This window comes from Macaca nemestrina, chromosome 8, assembly GCF_043159975.1.
Source record: "Macaca nemestrina isolate mMacNem1 chromosome 8, mMacNem.hap1, whole genome shotgun sequence".
Lineage (NCBI taxonomy): Eukaryota > Metazoa > Chordata > Mammalia > Primates > Cercopithecidae > Macaca > Macaca nemestrina.
This window is the reverse complement of record NC_092132.1, coordinates 78,203,267-78,227,365: the sequence shown is the minus strand read 5'-3', so window position 1 is coordinate 78,227,365 and position 24,099 is coordinate 78,203,267. Positions and strand designations below refer to the sequence as shown.

Sequence of the window (24,099 nt, the reverse complement as noted above, 5' to 3'; positions counted from 1 at the left end):
CCACCGTGCCCTGCTGTAACTTCATTTTTAAAGGTTTCTTACTCCTTGGCTCGTGTGGTCTCCTCTTCCTCTGCCCATTTTAAATATCTGATGTTTTCATGATTCAGTCTTGGACCCTCTTCTCATTCTTTATTCTCCAAGGGTTATCTCATTTGCTGTCATCTAGGCTTTACTGCCAAATCTCTCAACAGGAAGCTCTTAGAAAAGACAATACAGTACATTTTGCTCTGTTTAAAACTCTCTAACTCCCTAATGCTGTGAGGATACACTCCAGAATACCACCGCAGGATCTACCCTGGTCCTACCTCTGAAGTCATCTCTCGTCACTCCCCAAGTCCTACTCACATATATATGTATATATATACATACACATTTATATGTATATCTTTCATTTTTTTGAGACAGGGTCTCACTCTGTCACCCAGGCTGGAGTGCAGTAGTGCGATCACGGCTCACTGCACCCCCAACCCCTGCCACTGGCTCAAGTGGTCTTCCCACCTCAGCCTCCCAAGTAGTTGGGACCACAGGCACGCACTACCACACCTGGGTATTTTTTTGTACTTTTAGTAGAGATGGCATTTCGCCATTTACCCAGGCTGGTCTCGAATTGCTGAGCTCAAGCAATTCTCCTGCCTTAGCTTCCCAAAGTGCTGGGGTTACAGGTGTGAGTCACCATGCTTGGCTCTACTTACCAATCTTAAGTCTAACTGAATCTCATTTCCTTGAAGGTTCTAGGTTCTTGCTTTCTACCTCTGAGCTTCTACATACTGCTGTACTCCCTGCCTGTAATAGTAATCACCTCCCTATTACTCTTTCTGACTAATCCTTTCATATTTCAACTTAATGGTCAGGCCACATCCTTCAGGAAGCCAACTCTGCCAACCCCTCTTGAGGATACGCATTCCTCCTCAAGAGTCCCCAACACACTTTATTTCTCCCCTCATAGCAGTATCTTTAAGTTCTTGTTAATTAAGCTTTAGCCTCCAGAAGTTCTGTGAGGACAGTGGCCATGTCCAGCTTGTTTAGCATATTTCCAGAGAGTAACAGTCGCCTGTTCAGGAAAGGTATGTGATGAATATGTGAAGGACTAGATACCCTGTGCTAGGCTGTCTCTAATAAATATTTGATTTTCAGGAAAATAATTTATGGTACCACTCAGCTAATGTTTTGTAGGAACATTAAAAGTGTTCCTGTTACATTATTAAAATAATTAACTGTTAAATTATATTTTACTTATAGACAGTCAAAAGAAGGGACAAATTGAAAAGTGGTTCTGACAGTATGGCAAGTGAAATGCTGAAATTCTTTGACTAATTTAGTTAGTCTAAACTCTTAAAAATAGAAAGTTCTAATAAATATATTTTCTCTCATATTCAGGAACCATAATGGATACTAGAAAAATATTGTGAATCTTCCCACAAAAAAATGAAAGGACAATTTCATTTTAAAGAGTTTTATTACAGGATGTTAATATTTAGGACACTTCAGAGCACCTTATACTTCTAATCAGATTTTGGGTAACTGGTTTTAAAGTGTTACTTGAATATTTTTCTCATACTGTCTTTCAGGTAAAGTACTTCTCAGAGACCGTTTAAGAGATGTTAATTTGATTAAACAGTTTATCCTTAATAACCTGAGACATCAATCCATGGATAGCTTCTATGGTAGTTTTACAGCTGGAAAACAAAACACACATCACATGATGTCATAAATTGAAAACTATTTCAAACACACAAGATCAGCCCCAATCCATCCATGTAACTCCAATGAGTTTGGTTTTATTCATACTTCTCAAACCACCCCAATGTGAAGTTTTCCCTTGTTATTTTATTAGTCTTCCACATGTCTTTTTAACCATTTCATTACTTACTAGAACTTTCACAAGAGAATGACACATAAAATTTGATACAATTGTTCTGTTTTAGAAGGTGAGTAAAATTATACAAACCTGTAATTAGAGATTGATTCCAATATTATATTACATTATAATCTGTTATTCCTTGTTTATTACTTGGGATAATTTGAAAAATAATTTTGAAGAATACTATTTTTTTCCTGAAATAATCACAAGCAATTGTCCTCCAACAATTAGAAGTCAAAGTTAGATTAGCGGGTGAAGGCCTTAGATTTTAGAAATGATAAAAAGTATAAGGCAAAAAGCAATGAAAAAACCCCATCAATATTCAGAAGAGATGCAATTCTTGTAAAGCTACCGCAAAAAGGAAAATACTCTACTTTTGATTACTACTTCTGTTCTATTTCTTATATAATTGAAGACATTGCCATAGTAAAATTTTTGCTTCATAAGACATTGAGAAATAAATGTAGATAAACTGATAAATTACATACATAAAGACAGAGGAACAAAACACACACTCAAAGCAAGTATCTAAAATGACAACTAATGCCAATGAAAAATACTTTTTTTTGGAGACAGTGTCTCACTCTGTCACCCAGGCTGGAGTGCAGTGGCACAATCATGGGTCACCGCAACCTCTGCCTCCTAGGCTCCAGTGATTCTTGTGCCTCAGGCTCCTAAGTAGCTGGAACCACAGATGTGTGCCACCATGCCCAGCTAATTTTTTTTGTAATTTTTGCAGAGATGGGGTTTTGCCATGTTGCCCAGGCTGGTTTTGAACTCTTGAGCTCAAGCAATATGCCTGCCTTGGCCTCCCAAAGTGCTGGTATTATAAGCATGTGTCACCATGCCCAGCCGAAAAATGCAACTTTTATGCAGGCCACTAGCTCTACCTTCTAAAAACCCACTGAGTAGATGGCAGTGAAATAAGGCTAACCCAAAATGACCTCCAATCCCAGGATACACTTCAGGGACCCTTTTCTCCTCTTTTCCCTATAAACCAAACCAGTTCTTAAAATAGATACCAACATGTAAGTGTGTATAGAAGTCAATGTAGTTCTCCCTTCCTTTCTGCCCCTAATTATTGCATTACAATTCAAATTTCTTTTCTTTCTTTCTTTTTTTGAGACAGAGGTTCACTCTTGTTGGCCAGGCTGGAGTGAAATGGCGCCATCTTGGCTCACTGCAATCTCCACCTCCTGGGTTGAGGCGATGCTCCTGCCACGGCCTCCCGAGTAGCTGGGATTACAGGCGCCCGCCACCACGCCTGGCTAATTTTTGTATTTTTAGTAGAGACGGGCTTTTACCATGTTGGCCAGGCTGGTCTTGAACTCCTGACCTCAGGTGATCTGCCCGCCTTGGCCTCCCAAAGTGCTGGGATTACAGGTGTGAGCCACTGTGCCCAGCCTAAAATTCAAATTTCTGTGAAAGTAAATGTTGTTAATCTATGCAACTTTGTATAGCCTATATATCTGAAGGTCCACATAATTATTTCATAAGTTATTAGAGAACATATCCCAAATTTGTTCCTAATAAAATCTTTGGTAGTAAAATTTGGGATACTAAATTACTGTTTTAGAAGCACAATTTGAGAGAGAGACAATCACTTCCATAATATCTTAGGATTTAAAGCTTTATTGAATATTAAAATATTATAAATTTAAGAAATCCTAATTTTGGCTGGGCGCGGTGGTTCGTGCCTGTAATCCCAGCACTTTGGGAGGCCCAGGTGGGTGGATCACCTGAGGTCAGGAGTTCAAGACCAGCCTGGCCAACATGGTGAAACCCCATCTCTACAAAAAAATACAAAAAAATTAGCCAGGCATGATGGTGGGTGCCTATATTCCCAGTTACCTAGGAGGCTGAGGCAGGAGAATTGCTTGCATCCAGTAGGCGGAGGTTGCAGTGAGCCAAGATCACACCATTGTACCATTGTACTCCAGCCTGGGTGACAGAGCAAGACTCTGTCTCAAAAAAAAGAAATCCTAGTTACTTACACACACACACACACACACACACACACACACACACACACACACACTTTAAAGATCCACTGAAGGGCTGGTTTTCTTTGTTACACTTTCTAGTTGAACTTAGAAAAGGTGACTGGGAGTGTTCCATAACACTGCTTAGATCTTTGATTTAAGCCTTTTAATGTTCTTACCTGATGTATCCTAAATTTTTCAAAGTTAAAACTTGTGTCTGACAGCTCCTAAAGTTTCCAAGAAGTTAATATTCAGGTACCGTTCTAAGTCGTAACTAAGTTGAGCCATAAGGAATCTGAATCCTACTATTGTTTGCAAATTTTGAAAGAAAAAGAGTTAGGGGCAACAAGAATCTTACAGATTTACTCTTACCTGTCTCTCGTAGCTTTGGCAAGTTTGTCTTCTGATTTTCTGTCATGCGTTTCCAAACCCAGCATGAAACTCCCTCGTCCCAGCTGGGCTTCTGACTGCTCTAACTTTTCAGACAAATCAAAGACCTGACCAGTGGTATAGTCTGCATTCTGTGGGGAAAATGGTATTGTGTCACTACAAAACATAAGTCTACCATTTAAAAAATCTATTTTAATGTAAACTAATTTCCTACAAAGAATATTTCATTTGCAAAGAATTCCACTATAAAATCTGAGTGAATAGTCAGTGAGAAGAGAAATCAAATTACATTTGCAAATCTGCTTCCAAATTCAGGTAGTTCAAGTGTAGATAGATGTTTTCCCTTTTATAATTTCAAGATTACTTGGAATTTTTCTCCTTGACTGCTTAAATCTAATATTTGTTATTATGGGAGGCTGTCAAGTATACAGACCTAAGTCCAAGTTCTGGAAGTATGGCAGATTAGTTGAAGGCCTGAGGTATGCCTCCAGGTTCTCTTCTGAAAATGGTAAGGGAGTCGATAATTCCTACCTTAGAGCTACAGTGAAAATTAAATGAAGTAATGCATATAAAGTTTTTGGCACTGTCCATGACACCTAGTAAAGGCTTAGTAATATTAGCTAATTTTGCTATTATTTTTGTTGAACTTTTAGAATTAGTACTTATGACAATATTGATAAAAATAACATTTTAAAAGCTTTTCTGGGTCGGGCGCGGTGGCTCATGCCTATAATCCGCATTTTGAGAGGCTGAGGCAGGTGGATCACCTGAGGTCAGGAGTTTGAAACCAGCCTGGCCAACAAGATGAAACCCCATCTCTACTAAAAATACAAAAAAAAAATAGCTGGGCGTGGTGGCAGGAGCCTGTAATCCCAGCTACTTGGGAGGCTGAGGCAGGAGAATCACTTGAACCCAGGAGGCGGAGGTTGCAGTGAGCCGAAATTGTGCCATTGTACTCTAGCCTGGGCAACAAGAGCAAAACTCTGTCTTTAAAAAACAAACAAACAAACAAACAAAAAATCTTTTCTGGTTACAAAATTAATAATTATACAAAAACATTTGGAAAATGTAGAGCAATATAAAGAAGAAAACAAACACATTTATAATCTCTTCATTTAGCTTTAACCACAATTACAGAGCATTGCTATATGCTTACATGTATACCTACATTTGAAAAACTATATTACATATTTTACCAATATTTTTATGGGGTATACTTTTTTAATTGTAGTCTAAAACACACAAAAAAATTTCACAAAGTTATTAAGTATACATTATATTTCTTTCCTAGATCTTCAATAGAAGAGTGTGAAGAGGAAATAAACTAGTTGGCAAAAAGTAGCATGTCATTCTATTTGCTCAGTTTGCAAGGAAAGACAGTCAGTCACCAAACAAGAAAAGTTATTTGCTGCCATACCAGTTCTTCCAGTGATTTTTACAAACTTAGTATTTTTAAAAGATGCAAGTATATTCATTTTGTCTGGATCTAAATGGTTTAGGAAACCAGTATGTTTTTCCTCCCACAGACTTGGAAAAAACCCTAAAGTTTATAGAGCTATTTAAGCCATAAAAATATAGGCTACCAGAAATAGTTATACTATTAAAATGACAATAAAAGATATCCAATTACATTTCAAATGTACACAAAATGAATATAGTAAACTAATTTCTTAAATTAGAAAATAACTTAGGTTACATGCTATAATTAACTTCCTTAGCTGGGGGAAGAGAGAAGTTGAACATATGTCTACATATTTGTTCTTAAAATGCTGCAATGTACTATACATAAAACAAAAAAAAGGCAGAAATGTAATTTAACCTTTTCTTGATTATTAATGTCCTCATCTATGCAGTGCTGGAATACAGGGACAGACATTGGGCTGAGTAGGTAGATCTGCTTGCCTTATACAAAGGTTCAGACTGCTCTGGTCTTACAGTGTTTTCTCCCCTTGCCATCAGGTGTCACTTCTGGCTGCTATTAGTATACTTGCCTCTAAGGAAACAACACATATAAAGCACTTAGCAGTGTCTGGCACATAGGAAGCATGTAACACATATTTGCTATTATGATCATTCTCCATCCTAATTTGCTACTTCTGACTACTAAAGATAAGAAATAAGAACAAATGCTGGTTGCCATGGCTCATGCCTATAATCCCAGCACTTTGTGAGGCCGAGGTGGGCAGAAGACTTGTGCCCAGGAGCTCCAGACCACCCTGGACAACATGGTGAAACCCTGTCTCTATGAAAAAATACAGAAAATTAGTCAGGCATGGTGGTGTACATCCCTGTAGTCCCAGCTACTCAGGAGGCTGAGGTGGGAAAATCACCTAAGTCCAGGAGGTCCAGGCTATAGTGAGATGTGATTGTACCACTGTACTTCAGCCTGGGCAACAGAGTGAGATCCTGTCTCAAAATAAAATAAAATTTAAAAAAAAAGGAAAAAAGAAAAAAAAGAACAGAAAGCTTGTCAGAGTTGTATTTAAAATAACAGTAAATACACTGCTTCACTTGACTTGCCTAAAAAAAATTCCAGTAAATAACAGGCTTAAGTGAAGTCTTTTCCCATGAATATAATGCACCAAATTAAAAAAAAATCATTTACTGAGGCTTTATTATATGCCAGACACTTTACTAATTGCTTTATATAAAGTAGCCCATTTAATTCTCTCAGAGTACTTAATGATGTATGTAGTATATCACCATTTCACAACAAAGAAATGCTTAGTCACATTAAATAACTTTCTGAAAGTCACTCAGAACTAGTAAAGTGACAGAATTGTTTTCAAAGTCAATTTTATTTTTTAGTATAGATATCATTTATTATAGAAGAGACACGGAAATTTACATAATTAAATATTTCGGAACTTAAGTGCAATGAGCAGCTTCATGTTGATGGCATTTCAATAGTGATTTACTTCAGTCTACATACTTTCTAAGAATGTCAGCATCTCTAAATAAGAAATAATCTGGCTAGGCATGGTGGCTCACAGCCTGTAATGCTAGCACTTTGGGAGGCCAAGGCGGGCAGATTGCTCAAACCTAGGAGTTCATGAAGCCAGCTTGGGCAACATGGCAAAACCCTGTCTCCACAAAAAGATACAAAAATTAGCCAGGTGTGGTGGCTCACCCTTGTAATACCAGCTACTTGGGAGGCTGAGGTGGGAGGATCGCTCAAGCCTGGGAGGTTGAGGCTGCAGTGAGCTGAGATCGTGCCACCACATTAGCCTGGACAACAGACAGAGACCCTGTCTCAAAAAAAAAAAAAAAAAAAAAATAAAATCCTTGGCCTTCCAGGTCAACTGAATAAACCTGAAGAGTGGCAAAGTAGTTCTCTACTTTGGTGCCTCCATATTCTGGGAGAATAATTCTTTATCTCTAACTTTCACATTAACTGGCTGAATCCACCTTTTCCTTGAAAGCTCAATCCAACAGCTACTACCGTTGCTAGCAATGCTTTACCTTAAGATTTTTCTGGAAGTGTAATGCCTCCTTTGGTTACAGTTTCAGCTGTACTCCTTTCAACCAATACTCGATCAAAGAGCGTAAGAAACTTCTAAGTGCTGGTCCTGCTATGACTCCTGCTGCTGTAGCTCATATTCTCCAAACCCAGTTTATTTAATTCTAAATCCTGTGGTTCTAACCACTATATAGATATATACTGCGATGTGTCTCCCAGTATCTACTGCTTTAAAGTAATGCTATTCTGATTCCCTGTGGGAACCTCTCCTTACCCATTTTTAGTCCTTGAGCTCCTGAAGGAGTTTTCTACGATGTGGCCCAGCAGTAAAGCACTTGCTGTGGCCCTAGCCACTCATCAAGCTTATTCAGTTGGCCCACACCAGGCCTAAAGATAGGCATGTGATTAAGTAAAGCCAGTCAGACACAATGAAGTTTTGCCTGGGAATATGTGAGTGTGTGTTTGAGTATGTGTGTGTGTGTGTATCTTGATCTTCTCTTTGAACATGAAACTGAGAGGCTTGGAGGTCTAAAGCTAAAGCTGCTGTCTTGCTTTCACATGAAGCCTAAAAGTAGCGGTAACTAAGATGAAATCAATGCTAAGAGAGAGAAAAAAAACCAAGACCTCATAATATTGTTTGAATGCAAACTTAGCTGTGCCTGAGTTAAGCCCTATTCCTCAACTTTGCAACTTAGATAATTCCCTTTCTTGTTTAAGCTAGTTTCATTAGGTATCCTGTTACTTGTAATCAAGAGTCCAAGCTGAGACACTTGACACACAAAAATCAGTATGTGTATTTTTTTTTTTATCCATAAATCTCTTTATGGCAGGGGCAGATCTCACCCTGATCTGGACACTCTATTTGCTACTTAGACTTGGTCTCTGTGAGTCATGACACAGATCCTGAATTGGCCTAGCATCCTAATCCAGCTCTGGTGGTGCAGAATCCCACCCTGGCCCTGGTGTCTTGGCCAAGTCAGGTACAGCCTTTCTGTGAAACAGTGTTTGAGATATTAAAGGTCTATGGAGCTTAGATAAAATTCAAATGCATTCCTTACAAGTATAGTACTTACAGTAAGCAAGCTAGAGGAACTCAACGTATTCACCCAATATTTATTCCACAACAGCTCGAGCAATTTGCGATCCAAAGAGGATTTAAAATATGAGACTTCTAAGGCATAATATCTATGAAATAAAAGCACAAAATTTAGTAAGTAAAAAAAAATATTCAACTACATCACATAAAAGTTATGGCTAGTTATAAGTGAATTACACTTTATTCTCAAATATTCATGTTTTAGTTTTTATTCCAATGAGGCAAGAGCTAACCATGGTTTCCTCACACTTCAAGGGTTGTGGATCCAAATCTCCTACTAAACTTCTTGTTTTATTCCTTTTTTTCTGTAGAGCCCAGAAATTCCCAAAATGTTATTAACAACCAGTCAAAACTTCTGAATGACAAGTTTATTCCTGTTACTGAGTTCATAAATTAAGCCAACAGCACATAAACTTAATGAGCTGCCTCTCTAGAGTCAACTATAATTTTTGTTAGTCTCTTTAAAATAATAAAAATGACATGTGGATTCCATTATTCCCTTCCTAATTCCCCAGTTAGGACCTACTGCTTTTTGAAAAGCAAATTTTAAGGTAGGTCCTTAAGGCATCCAAAGTAATTGCTCCCACTTTCAAAGGTGCCTAATTTATCATCAGGGCATAGTAAGGAAAAATCTAGTTAAATGTCTGAAAAATATATGTATTTTTAAGATGTAAACTTACATCTTAAACTTACACATGCTTCATGTATCAACGGATATAAAAAAGGATAAGAGACATCTTTACCTTAAGGAACTCAACATTTATATGGGGGATGTGGTCTAAACCCACAAAAAAATTAAATATGAAGATATACATTGAATAACAATAAGTGATGCTACAGTGCTATATAAAATGAATCACCTACCAACTAAAGGTTAGAGATTAATAAGTATTCTTCATATAGAGGAGCTCAAGTGATCACTTGGAGCTAGAACTGCCTGAGAAGCCTCAGGGAAAAGGCAAGGTGTAGGGTAACCATTTTTGAGTCTATGGTACGGATATGTGGAGAGCAAGGAGGGCATTAGGCAGAGAGCATCAACACACGAAAAGGAAAGACATGTAAGGGATAATAAGGCAATGGGTTTAGCTGGAAAATTTAGCAAGAGAAGAATTATGTGAGGGGAAGCTAGAAAGCTATGCTGGGGTCTAGGTGGTGAAGGATGTTACATAAAAGGTTAAGAACATTTTTTTTTTTTTTTTGAGATGGAGTCTTGCTCGGTTGCCCAGGCTGGAGTGCAATGGCGCGATCACAGCTCACTATAACCTCTGCTTCCTGAGTTCAAGCGATTCTCCTGCCTCAGCCTCCCAAGTAGCTGGGACTACAGGCACCCTCCACCACGCCCAGCTAATTTTTGTATTTTTAGTAGAGATGGGGTTTCACGATGTTGGTCAGGCTGGTCTTGAACTCCCAACCTCAGGTGATCTGCCTGCCTTGGCCTCCCAAAGTGCTGGGAGCCACAGTACCCGGCCAAACTTTGGGAGGCAGAGGCAGAAGAATCACTTGAACCCGGGAGGTGGAGGTTGCAGTGAGCGAAGACCGCGCCATTGCACTACAGCCTGCACAAGAGCGAGACTCTGTCTTAAAAAAAAAAAAAAAGAAAGAAATTTAAACTTTATCCTGTAGATACCTGGGACTCTTGGAAGGTGCTTGAGTAGAATGGAAGGTACTTGAGTAGAGTAATAATACAGTCAAACGGGTGTTTTATAGAAGCCTGGCTGTGGCAGTACCATTGGGAGATGTTACAGGAGAGAAACTAGAGGCAGGGATTCCACAAAGGAAGCCACTGCAGAAGGGCAGATGAGAAGAGAGAGAGGTTCAGACTCAGAGGTTAGTGGTGCAAAAGATAAAGACACATGGGCACCCTTTTAAAAACAGACTGCTTTTTCTGAGCCGCATCTCGCTCTGTCACTTAGGCTGGCGTGCAGTGGCACAATCTGGGCTCACTGCAACGTTTGCCTCCCAGGTTTAAGTGATTGTCCTGCCGTAGCCTCCCGAGTAGCTGGGATTATAGGTGCCCACCACCATGCCCAGCTAATTTTTTGTATTTTTAGCAGGGATGGGGTTTCACCATGTTGTCCAGGCTGGTCTCGAACGCCTGACCTCAAGTGATCCACCCACCTCAGACTCCCAAAGTGCAAAAATGTTTACTGATTAAAGTTCAGCAGTGAAAAAATAAAACATAATAAATTAAAGACATCATGCTGGGCGCAGTGGCTCATGCCTGTAATCCCAGCACTTTGGGAGGCTGAGGCAGGCAGATCACCTGAGGTCAGGAGTTCAAGACCAGCCTGGCCAACATGGTGAAACCCTGTCTCTACTAAAAATACAAAAATTAGCTGGGTGTGGTGGTGCATGCTTGTAATCCCAGCTACTTCGGAGGCTGAGGCAGGAGAATCACTTGAACCTGGGAGGCAGAGGTTGCAGTGAGCCGTGACGGCGCAACTGTACTGCAGCCTGGGCAACAGAGTGCGACTCCATCACACACACAAAAAAGAACATTTTTGGGCTGGGCATGGTGGCTCATGCCTGTAATCCCAGCACTTTGGGAGGCTGAGGTGGGCAGATCACGAGGTCAGGAGATCCACGCCATCCTGGTTAACACGGTGAAACCCCATCTCTACTAAAAATACAAAAAATTAGCCGGGCGTGGTGGCAGGCGCCTGTAGTTCCAGCTACTCGGGAGGCTGAGGCAGGAGAATGGCGTGAACCTGGGAGGCGGAGCTTGCAGTGAGCCGAGATCGCACCACTGCACTCCAGCCTGGGCGACAGAGCGAGACTCCGTCTCAAAAAAAAAAATCATTTTTGAATATTCTAGCAATTCTAGGTTCAAAATTCTAGTCTTTAGCAATGTAGGCTGCCAGCAAAGTAGCTATCCCTCTTTGGTAGGCTCATATTTCAGAGTGGCAAGGTAAGGTATTAGACAAAAGAAAGTTATTTAAGGCTTGGTATGCAACAAGATCTTTTAAAAAAAGTTATTTAAAGAAGACAGAAGGATAAACTAATGAAATAGACAAACAGGGAAATCAGATCTGTTTGAATACAGAAAACATAAAGTATCTCAATCTTTTTTGTTTCAAAGTATAAACCTTTGATACCACTGCAACTCAATATAAATAAAAAAAATTGAGAGTTCCTCTGAAGATTAAAGTATCACAGCAAAGGTGTTTCCAGGCTTAGGAGCAAGTCTCTCAAACAGGAATTATTTAAATTCCTTTTAATAGGGCAAATTAAATAATTAACACTAAACCTCTATCTGAATATGTATTTTTTCTATAACCGGGCACGATGGTGTGCCTGTAGTCCCTGGCCAACCTAGTGAGACTCCATCTCAAATAAAAAAACAGAAACCAAAAAACAAAGGAAGAGAATTGTATTTACAGAAATATGTCAGAGATTATTGAAAACCACATATATTTAAAAATTCAATTTTAGAAATTCTAGAATTTTCTAAGAACCTCTAAACAGAAAAATAAGAGCAGTAGTAGCACATTGGTAGCCAAAGTATTCTTTGAAGTTGGGATAAGTGGTACAGAGAAAAGGGGGCACTAGATAATCATTTATAAGCAGTAATTTCTTTTGGTGCCCACTCTTCTATGTGGTATGCCCTGTTTCAAATCCAAGGATACAGCAGTAAATTTGTGTTCACATTCTAAAGGGGTCAGAAAAAAATATGTCAAAACATATCAGATGGTTACAAGTGCTAAGAAGAAAAAGCAGGGAAAGAGGAAACAGAAGGTGTTATTTTACATAGATAAAATAGTACATCATGATCATGCCTAATGAACTAATGAACATTTTCTATTAGGACGACCCTTTAAACAGATACTCAATGCTTAAAGTAGTTAAGTGAGCCACATGGAAATAAGAGTGTTCTAGGCAGAGGGAACAGCAAGTGCCAGTGCCCTGAGCCATGAGCCTGCTGGCACATTTGACAAACCATAAGGAAGTCAATATGGCTGGATTGCAGACCAGCAAAAGTTCAGTGATAGAGTTGTGTAGTCTGTGATAAGGACTAAGGATCTTGTTCTTGGTGAGATGGGAAGTCATTCTGAAAAGGAAGAGTATGATCTGACTTACAGATCTTAACAGAATCAGTCTGGCTGAAAACAGAGCTTTAAGAAGTGAAGGGCACAAGTAGAAAGACTTGCCAGAAAGCAAGTGCTTGATTGAGGCTCCAGATGGCAGTGGCTTGGGTGAAAATGATAGTAAGAGAGGCGGTGAGATATTTTTAGAAGGTAGATAAAACTGTCCCCATTGACTTCTTTAACATTAAAAAAATTTAAGATATAATTCATACATCATAAAATTCACCATTAAAAAAAGTATGTAGGCTGGGCATGATGGCTCACACCTGTAATCCCAGCACTTTGGGAGGCCAAGGCAGGTGGATCACGAGGTAAGGAGTTTGAGGCCAGCCTGGCTGACATGGTGAAACCCTGTTTCTACTAAAAATACAAAAATTAGCTGGGTGTGGTGGCATGCGCCTGTAATCCCAGCTACTTGGGATGTTGAGGCAAGAGAATTGCTTGGACCCAGGTGGTGGAGGTTGCAGTAAGCCAAGATCATGCTACTGCACTCCAGCCTGGGCAACAGAGCAAGACTATGTCTTGTGGGTCGTGGGGGAAGGTATGTAATACAGTGGTTTTTAGTAAGAATTCTTATACTTTATAACTTTAACTTTTTAATATGGCTTCTTTAATCTTTCAAATCTTTCAAAGATTAGAAAGAATCTTTGTTCAGTAGAAATTATATATTTTGAGGGCTGCAGACATGCTAGTGTCAGCTGGCCCTGAACCCATCTTTATCTTGTCATAATTTTATATAGGCCAAGTATCTTGTACATTGAAAAAATGTTTAGGTTGTGTAAAAGGCAAATGACATGCTAGTTTGAAACATTAATAAAAAATGCAAAAGAAAAAAATTAAAAAATGCAAACATTCACCTAAATTCATATACTATTATTGTAAAAGCTATCATGAAATGTATTTTGTGCTTTTTTTCTCATCTGTAAAAAAGGGCCTTGGACTGGTTGATATCTATGGTTTCTTTCAGCCTCCTGAGTGCTGGGACTATAGGACTGTGCCACCTCATCTGGCTAACTTTTATAACATGTTTTGTAGAGATGGGGTCTCACTATGTTGCCCAGGCTAGTGTTGAATTCCTGTCCTCAAGCAATTCTCTCACTTTGGCTTCCCAAAGTGCTGGGATTATAGGTGTGAGTCACCATGCCTGGCCCAGATATCTTTTTAAATTACTTACTGTTTGCAGTGTACACCAAAATCTTCTATTTTATTAAGTGGGATAGTCTGGTACTCAGAAGGTCCTTCATCAGGAGGTTTGTAGCCCTAAACAAAAATGAGGCAAACAGAAGATTAAAAAAATATATATATAAACGAGAAAAACATCATGTTTTCTATGCAGCTTTCTAATTACAGGATTATTAATTTTGGGAGGCAAATACTTAACATGAGCATTCTAATAATAAAAAAAAAATACTGTTTCTACTTTCCCCCTACCCTGTTTGGTGGCTATAGGCTGGATTTTGCTTACAGATTTATTTTTCTTCTCCTTAGGTGATGTACTTTTGTTCTAATTAACTATTTTAGATTGCAGGCTCCTGCCAGGGAAGGAAACAGACCTATAGATTTAGCTCGTTTTTTCTCTAGTACCTGTCAGAATGCCACAGGCACACAGATGGTTATTAAAGACTGCTTTCCCAGTAAAATTAACAATATATAACATAAATGTATTACCCTTTGCTAGGGACAGCTTGTGGTAGTTTACTATTTTGTAAATATTATTAAATTGTTTTAACAAAAAGAGATATTGCTAATGTCTTTAATAATAAGTCAAATATTTGGAATTTAAAACATGTAAGGACTTATAATTTTAAAAATTACTAAGCATTCCTACAGTCCCATCTACTTGGGAGGCTGAGTTGGCTTGAGCCTAGGAGATGAAGGTTGTAGTACACTATGATCATGCCTGTGAATAGCCACTGTACTCCAGCCTAGGTAACACAGTGAGACTCTATCTATCTCTTAAAAAAAAAAAAAAGTTACCTTTGGGTATGTCCTAAAGGCGCCAAGATTCACTTTCCCTGCAGATATTGTTCTTGTTGGATCAATCTATAAGAAAGATATATTTAATATTTACTGATATAAAACTGTATGCCTTTTATTGAAACATTATTAACCTAGAAATGTATATATACATATAACACTATATACATACACAATAACCAAATAAGAATAAACAAACCAAAAAACCAAAGAAGTTCAGTAAGAGGGTAATATAAGTGTCTCACAGCTAACTTAGAGATTAGAATTATTATAATATTTAAGAATATCATTTGAAGGTTTGCTCATCTCTTTTTAAAGTTTTCTTTTTTCCTTTTAAGAGATGAATAATTCCTACCTTCCTCATAAAACTGGATTGCACTTAAAACACCCTGAACATAATAAGAGCTGCTCTAGCAATTCCTGCTTATCTCAGATCAGTCAACACTGATTGAATGCCTATGATGAGCTGGCACTGAGACATAGATGCTATGACTATCCACATTTTATAGAGGGGGGAAGTGAGATACACAGTGGTTAAAAACACTTGCTCAAAGTCTCAGCTTCTAGGAGATGGAATTCACATTGAAACCTAGGCAGACTGACACCAGAGCAATTTCTCTTTACTACACTGTTATTATTTCTCATTATACTTGCTTCAGCAAATCTTCATAAAGAACTTAATTAAACTAGTTTTAAAATTCTTACCACCACTGCTACAAATGGTTCCTGGAACTGCTGATTGAGCATCTGAGTACTAACATCAATCCCAGAAAGCCAGCAGCCATAGCCAGGATGGCTATGATACCACCCGATTGCATTTTCAAGGCGGCCAACCTAACAAATGAAGGGGCAAAAAAGTTTAAGATTACTCTTTAATTAATTTACAAGGTACCAGTACAATAAAGGTAACCAGTCTCCTTCCCATCTCTTTCTCCTCAATTACCCAGTTTTATCAGCCCAGATGTGAAATCTATAGGCAATTGCTTACCCTTAGAGATATTCTTTGTATACAGAATACATATTCTTTGCATATATATAGATTGATAAAAACACACACAGTAGCATACCACGTAACAATAATAATGTTTTACACTTTGCTTTTTCACTCAATAAACTGCTTTGGAGTTTGCTTCACATAAGTCATCAATATACATGATGGTTACCTTTTTTTCTTTTTTTCTTTTAAAGGCTGCCTGGCAGTCCACTGATGGAATATACCATAATTTATTTAGCCAGTTTTATACTCAGTAACTGAGTTAGATTGTTTCCAAATTTTTTATTTTAAACACATATCTGGTAATAAGTGTGAGAGTTTATTTAAAAAAAAAATAAAATCCATGCCATAGACCGGGTGCAGTGGCTCATGCCTGTAATCCCAGCACTTTGGGAGGCTGAGGTGGGTGGATCACTTGAGGACAGGAGTGGCCAACACTCCTGTCCTGGCCAACACAGAGAAAACCTGTCTCTACTAAAAATACAAAAATTATGGAAGGGCATGGTGGCTCATGTCTGTAATCCCAGCACTTTGGTAGGCCAAGGTGGGCAGATCACTTGAAGTCAGGAGTTTGAGACCAGTCAGGCCAACATGGCAAAACCCATCTCTACTAAAAATACAAAAATTATCCAGGCCTACTGGTGCACGCCTGTAGTCCCAGCTACTCAGGAGGCTGAGGAGGGAGAATTGCTTGAGCCCAGGAGGTGGAGGTTGCAGTGAGCCAAGATCACGCCACTGCACTCTAGCCTGGGCAACAGAGTGAGTCCCTGTCTTGAAAAAACAAAAAACAAAAAACAAAAACAAAAAACCATGCTATAAATCTTATCAGGCTTTTAATCTCGTACATTTTACATATAAATCATTAAAATTTAAATATAACATTTCCTATAAAGGGGATAATTTTAAGTCTAGAAACTCAAAAGTCACCTTGGGACTCTAACTTGCACTTACTAAACTATAAGAAACAACATTTTTACCTGTTTGGCATTTTCTATGTATGCAGCCATGTATTCATATGCAGCAGCCTGAGCATTTACTCGAGTTTCAGTGCCCTCCACAGGCAAAGCAAAGCTGTCCATAATGATCATGGTTTCACCATCCACCTTTCCTAGCATCAGACCCATCACTTCCAAGTTGCCTCCTGATCTGGCATGCATCACCATCTTCAGTAGAGCCAATGCCGAGATTTTGCAGTACTTAAAGTAATGGTGACTGCAAAACAAAATCACAATGTAATTAAATTTCTTATATAAAGTAAAATTTCAGAAAAGTTTTTATGAAGATAAAGAGTAAGTATTGAAGGAATTTACAGCGATGGAAGGGGAGTGTAGACTATGGGGAGAAAAAGTAGAAAAGGACAGTTTTTGCAGGCTGGAAACAATAAGTATGTTATAGTCCTGCAATGCATCCCCCCTGGGGGAGGGGAAAAGTCTGAAATAGTTTTTTAATATGCTAAATAAGGGAGTAACATGACCAGTTCAATAGACTTTTTCTCCATTAATCTGGAATCACCCAATCTTGGATTCTGACTGCTTGGATGGTTGTGCCTAACTGTTCTGAGGCCTAACCTCTGGCCTAATGGTTAAGAATGTGGGTTCTGACATTCATCTGCTAAGGTTTGAATCTTGACATTGCCATTCCCTAGCTGTGGTATTGGGACAACCATGTAATGTCTATGCCTAGGTTTCCTTTTCCGTAAATAGGGATAGTCATAATTGTTATTAGGATAAAGTAAATGAAATAATGTATATAAAGTGCTTAGCTTAGCACCTTACACATACTAGAACCCTAATAAGTGCTAGCTGTTATCAGCATTATTAACCTGTCTCTTAACCCTACTCTCAAAGAACAGAGTGTTGAAGGGTGGGCTTCCCTGTTATATCAGCCTCAAATTAAAAAGTAGCCATAATATCCTAGTCTTCTATGATCATTATTTCAGAGTTGGTCATCAGTGAATTAAACTCTTGAATAAAATTACATTTTGGTCTCATTAGTGCAGCCCAAGACAGCTAGGATGAATATAATTAGAGCCACAATTAGACAGTGAAGCAGGCCGACAGTTTCCAAATATTTAAGAGTACACAAACCTAAAATGCACAACCTGCTACAGAAACAAGCAGACAACCAAGCAACTTAAGCAGCCTTACAGAGCAGTCAGTCAACGTCTCTACAAAGCCTTTTTAGATGTCTGCCCACAGAAAGAATCCAAATTTAATTCCTAAGCTTTGCCAGATTTCAACCAAAAGCTGAAAAATGTGTAGACCTCATGTTGGAAATCAAGACATGAATCGAAATCTTGGCTTCTCCCTTTACTGGAGAAAAGAAGAAAGACAAGTTACTGTGCTCCTATTACATATATTCTAGACGACTCTTTTTATACATTATCTCACCTAATCTCTATGACAATACCAATAGGTAGGTCTTATTTCCATACTATGACAAATGAAGATGGATAAGTAAATTTCCTAAGGTCAGTCAACTAGTTAGTGACAGCTGTGAAGTTTGATCTTAGGTCTGACTATTGCTCAGCTAAGAGTTCACTTATCTCAGTGTGATCATAAATTATATAATGTATTTGCTTGTTTTTTAATTTGTAAAAAAAGGATGGATATACTGTACTGGGTTGTCATAAAGATTAAATGACGTGGAAATCTCTAGCTAGATGCTTCCGCAATTCACCATTGTGGAATCTGAATACTGAGAGACAAGGCTAGCTTTGTAAAAAAAAACTGTGAGGCAGTAGAAGTATGTCCTCTTGTTGACTACAGCTCTCATTTCTATCTAACCATTAGCTTTTGTGCTCCTTTTACTCTCTCTCAAACATAGCCCGTAATAATTATCTTTTCCTGAGAGCAGGAAATCTCTCAGGAGATGCTCTCAGGAAAACATAAATATTATGGGTAAAGATCCCTCGACTTGTCACCACTCCCAGGGAAAAATGGGTATTGTTGAAGGGCAAAAAGTCTTAAGCTCTATTTTTAAAATTTCTGGCTTATGGGAACTGATGGAGTAACATTGTAGAGACCAGGTAGAGCCTCCGAAATAATTATCAGCAATCAAAAAACTATTATAGACCCAGGCCTCACGCCTGTAATTCCAGCATTTTGGAAGGCCAAGGTGGGAGGATCGCTTGAAGGCAGGAGCTCGGGATCAGCCTGAGCGACATAGCGAGGACCCACCTCTAGTTAAAAAAGAAAATAAAAGAAAATAGCTCATAGCTATTTTTGAGACCTTGAGCTGCTGACTCGATTTCTGAAAACAGCTGCGGTCCCCAGTAAGGGAATAGCTGAAGACCCAAATAAGGTGCATGTCGACACTGGGTTCAAGGCAGGGTGTGCGGCATATATGACAATACGGATGTTCAGAAGTGACAACTTAAATCACCGCCTGTTGTTCTCCCCTTACATCATCCGGGGGTAAATGGATTAAAGCGACAGAAAGGGGAGTCAAAGCCCCAGCGGAGGGCTTAGGCTCTACTTGCAGATCCAAGGCGCATATTCTGTTCCCCTCCCCGTCGGTGAAAGCTCTTCACCCCTTTCACCTCCCTCTCCCTCTGGGTCTCTTAAACTCCCGCCAACCCTTCCCTCCCCTGCGTCTCGCCAGGGACCTCCTCACTCCTTAGTCCAGGGCTTCGCCGCCAGGATTTCTTGCTGCTGTTTCTTGTCGTATTTGTAGATTTCATCGATACTCTGAGCTTCCTGCATATTGTTGGCCAATTCCCAGGTTTTCTGAGCCATACCGCTCCCGGACGCCGCCATTGCAGAGAAAGCGGAGAAGTTGTCGTCTCTACAACCAAGACGCAACTTTACCTCGCTAGGTCTCCGGGTGTGGGCCTTGACCCTTCGCACCACGGGAACAAACTCTTACCTAGACTCTCGGGGCAGCCATGACACCTAGAACCGGAGGTGAACTTGGTAGAGACCATTCAGGGAAGACAGGGACCTTTCCGGGACATGACGATATAAGCAGCAGTTACAGGAATAGGGAGAGACGAATCTTCTTGTGACTTAAATTAGAACATCTTGTCTCGGAAAATTGTATGTGTGAAATAGAACAAACAGAATTATAGGGTATGGGAATGGTATAGTCTTCCATACCGGAAGAAGGGCATGTAACGTTATTCCAGAAACTGTTATTTGCCTTCTCTGCTTGTACTGCGCAGGCTCGGTCTCCGCCATATTAAAGGTAGTTGGAGCCTTAACGGTGGGATGTGGAGGGCAGAAAGTGTTTTTGTGTGGGTCTAGGTACCTTAAATGAGATAAGTTTGTTGAAAGACTAAAGGGTAAGGCCGTCTGTTGTACAACTGAGCTAAGAGTCGTTCTGGAAGCTGGTTGAGAGGAAGATAAACATGGCATTCCAGTTTACTTCAAGATGACTCACTGCACATGCGTAAAAGCTAACGGGCTCGTGGTGGCTTGGCACTTAACTTGCAGATGGGCTTTTTCTATCGATGCCAGGAGGCAGTGGGTACTCCTTGATTGCTATTGTCATGTCTTTTTGGGTGTCGGTAAAAATTAACATCTACATATGCATAATGTGCCATTACTGATCTGAAAATGTCCAGTACTCCGTTCTTATAATAGGTTACAGTTAAATCTTTGGCACTGCTGTGAATTATGTGCCATTACTGTTCTGAAAATGTCCAGTACTCAGTTCTTATAATAGGTTACAGTTAAATCTTTGGTACTCCTGTGAACCGCATTTGTTCCCAAAGCGTAATTAATCTCGGCAACTGGTTTGTTTTCTTCCTACAGTTAATACAATGTTCAATTATTTTTTAAATTAGTTTACGTGTTTTAGGTTTTCTTTTTTCTCCATCTCATTTCTCCATCCATGCAAGATTTTAAGTTTCAAGACACAGGGAGCAGGTCTGCGTTCCTTGTTTTATCTCCTAGCACCTAGCATAGGTGTTCAAGATTTTTTTTTTTTTTTTCCTTTCCTGAAAAGATAGCATCACAGGCCAGGCGCAGTGGCTCACGCCTGTAATCCCAGCACTTTGGGCAGCCGAGGCGGGCGGATCACTTGAGATCGAGAGTTCGAGACCAGCCTGGCCAACATGGTGAAGTCTCTAAAAAAATACAAAAAAATTAGCCAGTCGTGATGGTGTGCGCCTGTAGACCCAGCTACTCAGGAGGCTGAGGCAGGAGAATCGTTTGAACCCAGGAGGCGGAAGTTGCAGTGATCCTAGATCGCGCCACTCCAGCCTGAGACAGAGCCAGTCTCAAAAAAAAAAAAAAAAAAAAGAAAAGAAAAGAAAAAGAAAAAAGAAAAGATAGCACCACAGCTGTTAACAACCTGGCCCCTACGCACCTCTTCCAGCTTCATCTCTCTTTAGTCCCCCCTGAAACTTTTCGTTCTAGCAATGCAAATATATTTCCTTTGGCTTTGCATATGTAGTCAGCATTGCTTGAAATGCTCTTTCCTACATTTTCTGCCTGGGAACTCATATTAATCTTTAAAAATACAGTCCAGTGAGATCGACCACGAACTCTTTCTTGACACTCCAATGACCATTCCTTCCATGATGTCTCAAGTCTCTGTAGGTGCTTCTGTAACTGTTACAATGCGTTGTAATAATCAGTTAAGACAAAAACATTGGAATTATCGAATCCACACCACAGCTTGCTGTTTTGGCACTTTCAGTTGAAGAAAATTTGCTTTAAAACCATCTTACAAAGAAATTTAGGGTAAAATAGTACATTAATACCTACCCTTAGTTCCACTCTCCTGGGAAACTAGGTCTCTTTTCTAGGAGTAGCATATGGCCATATGCTATTGTATTGGGGTGAACTGAATAACATGTTGAAAATGATAAGGAAAGCCCAGGACCCAACGTTGACGACACTCCTGGGCTAGAGTAACGCCCTGAGAGGTATGCCAACATTTTTCCTCTCACTACCTCCCCATTTTTCTTTCCAGGCTCTGACACTGTTCCCAAGCTGGCTGGTGCATGGGAGGTTGGAGAGGCTGAAGTAGATTTAGCCTGAGAAGTGGCCCCCACGGTTTAATAGCCCCTGGGGAAAGCGGGAGAACGGGTTGTCCAAGTCCCCTGCCAGGGTGCTGGCGAACCGAGAGAGCAGCGGGCAGCTATGCGGCCTCCGGGACAGCAGGGGGCGATGTCTTGCCGCGCGGCCGCCTGCAGTGAGGGCGGGGCCGCACCCGGCGGAGGGCGGAGGGCGAAGGGCGGGCGGAGGGCTGGGCCTGAGGGGCGGAGCCCAGGCCCGGAGGTTTTTCGCGCTGTTTCCGCGCCAGGTGGCTGCTGCTACCTTTTCGGTTCGCGACGATCCTGTAGAGCACTGTTCGTCTCCCGGTCTCAGGGAGCCCGCTCCCCTGAGTAAGAGTCAGCCAGCCGCGGATGGGGAGCGTGAGCTGCGGGGTGTCGTGCGGTGTGGTGTGGGTTGAGAGTGGAGAGTCCTGGGGCTGCATTCGCGGCCCCGGAGCGGGGGTAGGGGCAGGGGCTCCCTCGGGGCGTAGGTCTCGAGGCAACTAGGCCGGCGACGTGCCGGAGTTACAGGCTTTGGAGTCTGGGGGTGGAAGAGGGGGGTAGTTTCTTGTCGGCAGGGGGCATCGTGGCGGTTGGGCGCGGTGGGGGAGGTGCCCGAGTTACGGGTGTGGAGAGTTGGGGTCTCGCGGCCGAGAGGCGGGCACCATTGACTGAGTTATGAGGGTTAGGGGCGGGAGTTCCTGTGAGCAGGGGTCTTGCAGCTGCCGGGTTCGGGGAGGTGCCCTGGTTACACGGTCCGGATTCCTGGGCCACCGTGGTCGCTGCCGCCCGCGGTGTTGTTGTTAGCTGGTTGCCTGACGACGCACTGACGCTTCCTAGTCAGTCACCTCCAGGGCCTGAGGGCGAGCAGTGCCTTGGTTCCCACGCGCCTCCTCTACCCAACTGCGAGGCCTCCCCTGCTCTGTCAAGCCTCCCCAGGCGCCTTTCTAGCCCCTCGGTGCTTGTTATTGTTAACGTGGGAGTGCTTGTGCGCACTGCTTTGCTAGTAAAACTTAATCTTCACTGTAGCTCGGTATTGTTGTTACCGTATTTCCCCCCGTGATTGCCCGATTGCTTGAGCTTGAACCTCTTGTTTCTAACTGCCTTGATTTTAGGAATCTTACGTGGGACTTGAATCCAGTTGTCAGTACATGTTATTAATGGAACTCATCTTTTGAGAGAGGCTAGCTCTCAAGATTGTAGGATTAAGACGCTTAACTAGGATTTCGGGGAAGACTAAATTCTGAAGTAAACCACCACCTGGTTTCCAAACACCATGGAAAATGCAGGGGCCTAAAAGCAACCAATAGGAATTTGTAAAATGCTAATTTAGGCCTTTTACAAGTTATTTAGGCTCTGTTCTGTGTGAAAGAATGACTTGTCATGTTAACAAGCTCCATGGAAGCTACTGAGGTATTTTCTCCGTATCATTCTTCTCCCTAGGAGGTCGCTAGCTTTCTGGTGATTAAATATCTACTGAAATGCTCCACAAGGATCAATTTTTTGTTTGTTTGTTTGTTTTGTTTTTGGAGACAGGGTCTCGCTCTGTTGTATAGGCTGGAGTGCAGTGCACCATCTGGACTCACTGCAACCTCCCCCTTCCAGGTTCAAGCAGTTCTCCTGCCTCAGCCTCCTGAGTAGCTGGAACTACAAGTGCATGCCACCACGCCCAGCTAATTTTTGTACTTTTAGTAGAGAAGGAGTTTCACCTTGTTGGCCAGGCTGGTCTCGAACTTCTGACCTCAAGTCAGAAGCCTTTGCCTAGGCTTCCCAAAAATGCTGGGATTACGGCCCTGAGCCACATGCCAGGCCACGTTTGGGTCTTCTGCCAGATAGCCTTCTGGGAGGCAGTGGGTGCGTTTAGACAGAGTAAATTGAAACAGGCCACTTTCGGTGTACAGTTTTTCTCAAATGAAGCTTTCAGACAAATATTATTTAACTGTTACACATTTGAGCAGATTTCAGATTATCCTTTTTTTTTTTTTTTTTTTTTTTGAGACGGAGTCTCGCTCTGTCGCCCAGGCTGGAGTGCAGTGGCCGGATCTCAGCTCACTGCAAGCTCCGCCTCCTGGGTTTATGCCATTCTCCTGCCTCAGCCTCCCGAGTAGCTGGGACTACAGGCATCCGCCACCTCGCCCGGCTAGCTTTTTGTATTATTTTTAGTAGAGACGGGGTTTCACCGTGTTAGCCAGGATGGTCTCGATCTCCTGACCTCGTGATCCGCTCGTCTGGGCCTCCCAAAGTGCTGGGATTACAGGCTTGAGCCACCGC

At 40.9% G+C, this 24,099-nt stretch overlaps 2 protein-coding genes across 20 annotated transcripts in view; one reads left to right on the top strand and one right to left on the bottom strand.

Annotated features, from left to right (window-relative positions):
- Positions 1 to 1,437: 1,437 nt before the first annotated feature.
- On the bottom strand, positions 1,438 to 22,417 carry LOC105482165 (COP9 signalosome subunit 5). 6 transcript variants are annotated; one of them, XM_011742128.2, is made up of 9 exons: positions 19,713 to 19,895; positions 19,461 to 19,631; positions 16,823 to 17,057; positions 15,557 to 15,685; positions 14,852 to 14,917; positions 14,049 to 14,134; positions 8,767 to 8,878; positions 4,216 to 4,364; positions 1,438 to 1,676 (listed from the first exon to the last, which is right to left on the bottom strand). In XM_011742128.2, exons 2-9 carry the CDS (start codon positions 19,601 to 19,603, stop codon positions 1,592 to 1,594), a joined length of 1,005 nt encoding a protein of 334 aa, XP_011740430.1. In that variant the 5' UTR covers positions 19,604 to 19,631; positions 19,713 to 19,895; the 3' UTR covers positions 1,438 to 1,591. The 6 variants fall into 6 exon arrangements, 5 of the variants coding, with proteins under 5 accessions (XP_011740430.1, XP_011740435.1, XP_011740431.1 ...); XM_011742133.3 differs by lacking the exons at positions 19,461 to 19,631; positions 19,713 to 19,895 and adding an exon at positions 22,112 to 22,417; XM_011742129.3 differs by having other exon boundaries at positions 19,453 to 19,895.
- Positions 22,040 to 24,099, top strand: part of LOC105482167 (centrosome and spindle pole associated protein 1) — a 160,637-nt gene continuing 158,577 nt past the window's right edge. For 7 of the 14 annotated variants that reach the window (XM_011742142.3, XM_011742137.3, XM_071068143.1 and 4 more), the window contains exon 1: positions 22,041 to 22,179. The gene's annotated coding sequence lies outside the window, so the exon portion shown is untranslated. Of the gene's footprint in view, positions 22,180 to 24,099 lie in introns of all 14 variants that reach the window. The other 7 variants (XR_011606966.1, XM_071068153.1, XM_011742146.3 and 4 more) reach the window with 2 other exon arrangements.

Bases quoted from the DNA above. Each gene is read 5' to 3' on its own strand.
- LOC105482165 (XM_011742128.2), bottom strand. From the start codon at position 19,603: ATGGCGGCGTCCGGGAGCGGTATGGCTCAGAAAACCTGGGAATTGGCC. The intron at 14,918-15,556 runs GTAAGAATTTTA...TCTTTCTTATAG, and splicing joins AACCATTTGTAGCAGTGGTG to ATTGATCCAACAAGAACAAT. The intron at 14,135-14,851 runs GTAACTTTTTTT...ATTTTTGTTTAG, and splicing joins CCTTTAGGACATACCCAAAG to GGCTACAAACCTCCTGATGA.